We start from the raw sequence: 6,752 nt of genomic DNA, 5'->3' as shown, positions 1-6,752 counted from the left end.
CTCAGGCTGGTTTCGAATTCCTGAGCTCAAACAATCCGCCCGCCTCGGCCTCCCAGAGTGCTAGGATTACAGGCGTGAGCCACCGCGCCCGGCCAGGTGTAGCCATTTTTAAATAGGGGCCCGTGCCCTGCGCAGACCAGCGTGGCACTGATTAAATTTGAGAAAACCCTGGTGAAACCGGAGGGTCCTGGTCCTGCCCTGTGGCGGCCACAGCTTCATCTGAAGCATGGTATTGGGAAGACTCCCGTTTTCCTTGGCATCCTGTGATCCTTGGGTGACCCCTGCCACGTCTCCCCACACCCCAGGCTGACCCAAGGCCTGTATGACCTGGGCCGCACTGTCCTCTGCCTCGACTTCATGATTTTCACGCTGCGGTTGCTGCACATCTTCACGGTCAACAAGCAGCTGGGGCCCAAGATTGTCATCGTGAACAAGATGGTGAGAGTCGCGGCCTGGGGGGCGGGGCCACATAAAAGGGGTGGGGCCAGCGAGGGAGCAGTTTGGGAGGAAGGGCGTGGCTTTGGCCGGGGGCGTGGTTTAGGGACCAGGGTCGGGACAGACTCGGACTCACCTTCCTCACCCCACAGATGAAGGACGTGTTCTTTTTCATGTTCTTCCTTGGCGTGTGGCTGGTTGCCTACGGAGTGGCCACTGAGGGGCTCCTAAGGCCCAAGGACCGTGACCTCCCCGGTATCCTGCGCCGCGTTTTCTACCGGCCTTACCTGCAGATCTTCGGGCAGATCCCTCAGGAGGACATGGACGGTAGGGAGGGATGACAGGGTCTGACACCTTCCCTCTGAGTCTCTGTCCCCTTTCCCTGGGCCTCTGTACCCTGCTAAGAAAATGTCTCCCTCTGAATCTCTGTCTCCTCCCAGTGACTCCCCACATTCCCCACCATTATCTCTATGGGATGCTGTCCCCTTCTCTCTGTATCTCTGCCCCCCTCCTCTGGGTCTCTGCCCCCCAGCCACCCTGCCTCTGCCCACCCCACCCTCTCTGGCTTTCTGACTTCCTTAGGTCTCTGTCCCTCCGGCCTCATGTCTGAGTGTCTCCCTTCACAGTGGCCCTCATGGAGCATGTCAACTGCTCGTCGGAGCCGGGCTTCTGGGCGCACCCGCCGGGGCCCCAGGCCGGCTCGTGCGTCTCCCTTTATGCCAACTGGCTGGTGGTCCTGCTCCTTGTCATCTTCCTGCTGGTGGCCAACATCCTGCTGGTCAATTTGCTCATCGCTATGTTCAGGTGAGGCCTGATTGTCTGATCCAACCTCATCTAGCATGACCCTTGACCCCATCATGACTCTCGAACCCAGCCTGATCAGTTCTGTCTTTAGTTTCTAAACTCACTTAAATCTAAGGCTGGCTTCTTCCCAAGCCCAGCCAGACCCTGCTTCTGACCTGGACGTTGGACTCTGATCCTCTCCCTGAGCCCAGGCTAAACTTGATTTATCGGGGTAAAATATGTATAATATAAAATTTGCCACTGCGCCTGGCCCAGGGATTTTTTTTAAATCATAAAATGACGTTGAATTTTGTTAAGTGCCTTTTCTATGTCAGTTGAGATGTTCATGTGGTCCCCCCCCCCTGACTTTGTTCTAGTAATACCGATGCAGTGTATTACATGGTTTCTGTATGTTGAACTACTGTTACTTTCCTCGGATAAATCCCGCTTGGTCATGGCGTATAATTCTTTTCATATGATGCTGAATTAAATTTGCTAGTATTTTCTGAGGACATTTACACGTATATTCATAAGGGACCTTGGTTTGTAATTTTCTTGTGGTATCTTTATCTGGCTTTGGTATCACATTAATGCTGGTCTCACAAACTCAGTTAGGAAGTGTTCTCTCCTTTTCAATATTTGGAAGAATTCGAGAAGCATTGGTGTTGATTCTTCTTTAAATATTTGGTAGAATTCACCAGTGCAGCCATCTGGTCCTGGGTTTTTCTTTATTGGAAGGTTTTTATTCGTGATTCAAACTCTTATGATAAATCTATTGAGATTTTCTATTTCCTCTTGAGTCAGTTTAGGTAATTTGTGTATTTCTAGGAATTTGTCCATTTCAACTAAGTTATCTAATTGACGTAACAACCGTCGATAGTATTCTTTTACAATCCTTTTTATCTCTGTCAGGTCAGTAGTAATGTCTCCATTTTCATTTCTGATTTTAGTTATTTGTGTCCAGGCTGACTTTTGAGCCCAACTTTAATCCTGACTCCAACATCTGCTTTTAATACATGATACCATCCCCAACTTGATCGCTGACATCTGACCGTTGGATCTTCTAACTTGACTTCTAATCTTACCCTGTAATAACCTCTGACTTTATTAATCTTGACATCTGCCTGCTGCCTTGGACTTCGAACAGATAGTGCCTGACATCTAACCTTGATCCCCTGCTCCTGATTGGGCTCTGACTTCGGGTGACCTTGACCTCTGGCTTCCACAGCCACACGTTCGGCAAAGTACAGGGCAACAGCGACCTCTACTGGAAGGCGCAGCGCTACAGCCTCATCCAGGAATTCCACTCTCGGCCGGCGCTGGCCCCGCCCCTTATTATCATCTCCCACGTGCGCCTCCTCCTCAGGAGATGGCAACGCAGGTCCTCCTCCTCCTCTTCGTCACCCTCCTCCTCGCATTTCCGTGAGAACAAAGCTTGGCCTAAAAAGGAGAAATACAGGGGGTGGGACTTGCATGGAAAGGGGGGGCGGGGGAAGGCCCAAAAGATTTGTGGGCGGGGCTTGGGCGGTGAAGGGCGGAGCGTGCTGTGGAAATGCCCGGGCGGGGTCTGGGAGAGCGGCTCTGAGGGTGTCCGGTGGAGGGGCGTGGCCCGAGGCGGGGGCGTGGCCCGAGGCGGGGCGTGGCCTGAGCCGGGGGCGGGCCCTTTGACTCCATCCGGACTCCGCCTTGCAGGGGTCAACCTCTCGAAGGAAGAGGAACGGAAGTTGTTGACTTGGGAATCGGTGCAGAAGGAGCATTTCTTGCTGGTGCGCGCTCGGGACAAGCGGGAGAGCGACTCTGAGCGTCTGAAGCGCACGTCCCAGAAGTGAGAGAGGGACGCGGGCGGGGGCGGGGCTTTCGACCTGGGGGGCACATCCCGTGAAGTCAGCTGAGGCGGGGTGGGGCTTGCAAAGGCCAGGGACAGAAGCGGAGCCTGGGGGGCAGGGTCGGGGGGTGGGGGCAGGCCAGGCGGAAGGCGGGGCTAGGGGCGGGGCTTAGGCGGGGCGGGGCTTCGAGGGTTGGTAGGTGGGCTGTGCCTGAAGCTCTCCCTTTCCAGGGTGGACACTGCGTTGAAGCAGCTAGGACACATCCGCGAGTATGAGCAGCGTCTGAAAGGGCTGGAGCGGGAGGTGAGGACTTGGGGCGTGGCTGGGGTACTGTGGCAGGAGCGGGGGCAGTAGGGTTCCCGTGTCCTCTAACATCCCTCCCGCTCCCCAGGTCCGGCATTGTAGCCGCGTCCTGGGCTGGGTGGCTGAGGCCCTGAGCCGTTCTGCGCTGCTGCCCCCAGGTGGGCCGCCACCCCCATCCCCGCCTGGGGTCAAAGGTCAGTGTGTAGCGTCAACCTGTGTATTTCCCACCTCTGTTGCTGTGTTTGTGTGTGCTTTTCTGTCTCGCTGCCCCTTCATTGGTCACTCTCTTGGTCTTTGGGCTTTTTTTGTGCTTCTTTCTTCGTGTTTTTTCTTTTTGCCGGTCTCTCCCTTCTCCCCCAATCACCTGCTCTGTCTTCTCTCTTTCCCCCAGACTGAGCTCTGTCGGCGGATGTCAGGGAGTAGCCTCCGCAGCGGTGTTTGCTCCCAGGGTAAGGCCCAGCTGGACCTCGACCCCTGCACCTGGTGGCCTTGTCCTTGGCGTGGGCCCCATGCCCATGGACTACCACCTGGGCTGCTGACTACCTTGGGGGGTGTCATCCATGCGAACCACAGCATGCCCGGCTCCTCCCAGAACCACATCCACTCTGGGAGGACCCAGCTCTGGAGCCTGGGCCATTGCCCCTCTGAGGGCCCTGCCACAGCACCGGAAGGCTGGAGGGTTCTTGGGGTTACAGGGACCACAGACTCCACTCTCCCCACACTGGGGAAATAAAGCCATTTGAGATGAATAACGCCTGCGTGCTTGATTCTTGGGGAACTGGTGAGTGTCTGGATCCTTCTGGGATGGGGGCTGGAACCTAAGTGGTGGGTTTGGGGTCCTTGGTGGATTTGCTGCTATATTTCAGATATCTTGGGGTCTGATCCCTCCACTCAACCCCACTATGCCCGCCTGCCTCAGACTCAGCACCTCTTGTCTGCACTATTTTGATGGCTGTCACTTCCGTAGGACAAGAACCCATCTGTGCCCCCATAAGTTTCTACTTTTCAGTGGAAAAATAACCCTGAGATAATAAGCAAATTATTTCCTGGAGTTGGGGTGGGTGGGTGCTGTGTACATCTGCTCTGGCAATAGGGAAGCGGATGATGCATATTTGAGTAGATAAATGCATATGTGTCTTTAAAAAGTCTAATTAGTGGAAAATTGCAGGCCAGGCACGCACAGGGTTGAGGCAAATGTGCATCATTATACAGGCAGTTAAACTAAATAGCCCATAACAAACTAAACTGGTAATGACAAGGCTGTACTGACAGCAATTATTAGTTAAATAGCAAGAGAGTCACCAACCACCAACACATCCCCAGATCAAAACCCAAGCATCCTTCCTCCAAATTGGAGGAAATCCAAGTATCTGCCACTTTGGGTGCAGAGTAGCTTTGAAACATTGCCAAATGTGGTGTGGCAACAAGACTTCCCTGGAAGATGCTGAATTAGTTCTCACTAACCCGGGTAGTAATAACGACGGTGAGTTGGTAACAGCAGCAGCAAGAACCGCAGTGAATGCACTGCGTGCCCAGCACCGGGCTAAGTGCTCCACGTGTACTAAATCAGCGAATTTGTATGCTAAACAAATAAGGCAGGTACTATTAAAGTCTCCATTTTGCAGGTGAGAAAACTGAGGCACAGATAAGTGACTTACACAAAGTCACACACAATAGAAAGTGGCTGAGTTGCTATCGACATCTGGGCAATTCGGATTTAGAGCCTTCGTGACGCGCTAATTTGTATTTGGAAATGTCAAATGCTGTGAAGCCACAGGAACTTGATTCATGTGCAGGGTTTAAGCTATTGTCGCTCAGCCTCAAATCCACCCTTCTCACCTCAGCTCTGTGACCCTGGGGTTGAGACTGCGCGAACCACGTGGCTGCTTTGCCACCTGGGTCCCTGTGAGGCCCCGCCTACAGAGGGCGCTAGAGGAGCCTGGGGGTGGGAGGCGGATCCGCCTCAGGCTGGGGGCGTGGCCCGGGAACACGCGGTTGCTTCCGGGTTTGAACTTTTATTTGTTTGCACTTCCAGAACCAGTCTCATTGTCCGCCTCCGGCCCCACCAGCACCCTCCAGGCAGCCCTAGTCTGGGTTTGGCTCTCCAGGGCTGCTTCTCCATATTTTAGCTTCTGATAACTCGATTCTCAGTCCTGGCTGATAGCTGTGTCGCACAGTCGCTATTTCTGTGCTAGCTCTATTTCTTTTCACTTCTTTCACAGTTTTCTGAGACCTGTTGAACTTATTTGACGCCCATGTATCAACTTATCTCTGTGAAATATCCATATAACAGGTCTGGTGAGTAGAAATCTGACACAGGTCATCAAAATGAAAAATTATACACAATCTTGCACAAATTCTAAGCATAAGCAGATTTTGAGACCAAAATTCCCTTAATTGAAGAGGAGGCTGGTACTCTTGGGGAATGACTCTAAAACATTGCTTTCAGTTTATACTTTATATCTTCCCTTCAGATCGGACTTCTATCCACTTACAGGGTAACTGTGCCCTGGGGACAGGAAAATATTCAGAACCTTCGAGGATTAGTAGACACTGGTCTTGAATTTTCCTTGGAACCCAAATACCATCGTGACTTAGCAAAGTGAGATCTTATGGTGCTCAGGTGGTAAGTGACGTTTTGGCCTCAGTACGTTCTCACTGTGAATTCAGTGCATCCAAAGCCCACCCTGAAGTTTATTTCCTGAATTTTCAATTGCACGAGGTACACTTGGCAACTGGGAGAATCCTGGCTTCACTCCCTGCCTCTGGAGTGAGGGCTGCTGTGATTCTAAGGACCGAGAGAAAGCCCTGAAACTCTCCCTCTACGCAGGCGGGAAACATGCCGGAAAGATGCAGGAGTCGCCATAGTCTCACATCTGAATCCCGCCCCTGCGCGGCCCACGCGGACAGATGCAGATCTTGCAGAGCGACTGTGGAGTATCAGAGGCTTAATCAGGTGGCAACTCTGATTTTAGTTGTTTTTCCAGGGATGGCACCTTTGTCCCAACAAGTCAACACCTTCTCAGGCACTTGGTATTCAGCTACAGATCTGGTACATTCTTTCCCCTCCCTCTGCACCAATTTGTAAGGATCCCCCAGAAGCAGTTACTTTTTATCTAAAAGGGCCAACAGGTACCTCCACTGTTTGCCCTCAGGACCAGGGCGAGTCTCCTGCTCTCTGATAGAGTCTAGTCCTCGACACCGTGATCACTTGCCATCCCACAGAACAGCACGCAGGTCCACTGCATTGATAATGTCATGACGATTAGACCAAACGAGCAGGAAATTAACAAGCACCTTAGATGCCTTAGAGAAATAAAAAATGGAGGATGGAAGGTAAACCGCACAAAAATTCAGGGGTCTGGCACTTCCGCGAGCTTCCCAGGAGCTAGGGGACGGGAGCAC

The 6,752-nt window shown here is 52.6% G+C and overlaps 1 protein-coding gene across 1 annotated transcript in view; it reads left to right on the top strand.

Moving 5' to 3' along the window:
* The window catches only part of TRPM4 (transient receptor potential cation channel, subfamily M, member 4), a 33,350-nt gene extending 29,271 nt beyond the window's left edge, over window positions 1-4,079 (top strand). Inside the window, exons 18-25 of the mRNA XM_012643238.1 lie at window positions 306-438; window positions 588-762; window positions 1,062-1,239; window positions 2,447-2,640; window positions 2,911-3,043; window positions 3,275-3,347; window positions 3,436-3,541; window positions 3,739-4,079. Of these exons, the coding sequence (XP_012498692.1) occupies window positions 306-438; window positions 588-762; window positions 1,062-1,239; window positions 2,447-2,640; window positions 2,911-3,043; window positions 3,275-3,347; window positions 3,436-3,541; window positions 3,739-3,743 (997 nt within the window). The 3' untranslated portion in view covers window positions 3,744-4,079. The remainder of the gene's footprint in view (window positions 1-305; window positions 439-587; window positions 763-1,061; window positions 1,240-2,446; window positions 2,641-2,910; window positions 3,044-3,274; window positions 3,348-3,435; window positions 3,542-3,738) is intronic.
* Window positions 4,080-6,752: the final 2,673 nt, after the last annotated feature.

Source organism: Propithecus coquereli, unplaced genomic scaffold, assembly GCF_000956105.1.
Source record: "Propithecus coquereli isolate 6110/MARCELLA unplaced genomic scaffold, Pcoq_1.0 Scaffold193, whole genome shotgun sequence".
NCBI classification, from domain to species: domain Eukaryota; kingdom Metazoa; phylum Chordata; class Mammalia; order Primates; family Indriidae; genus Propithecus; species Propithecus coquereli.
This window is presented reverse-complemented; position numbering and strand designations above follow the sequence as displayed.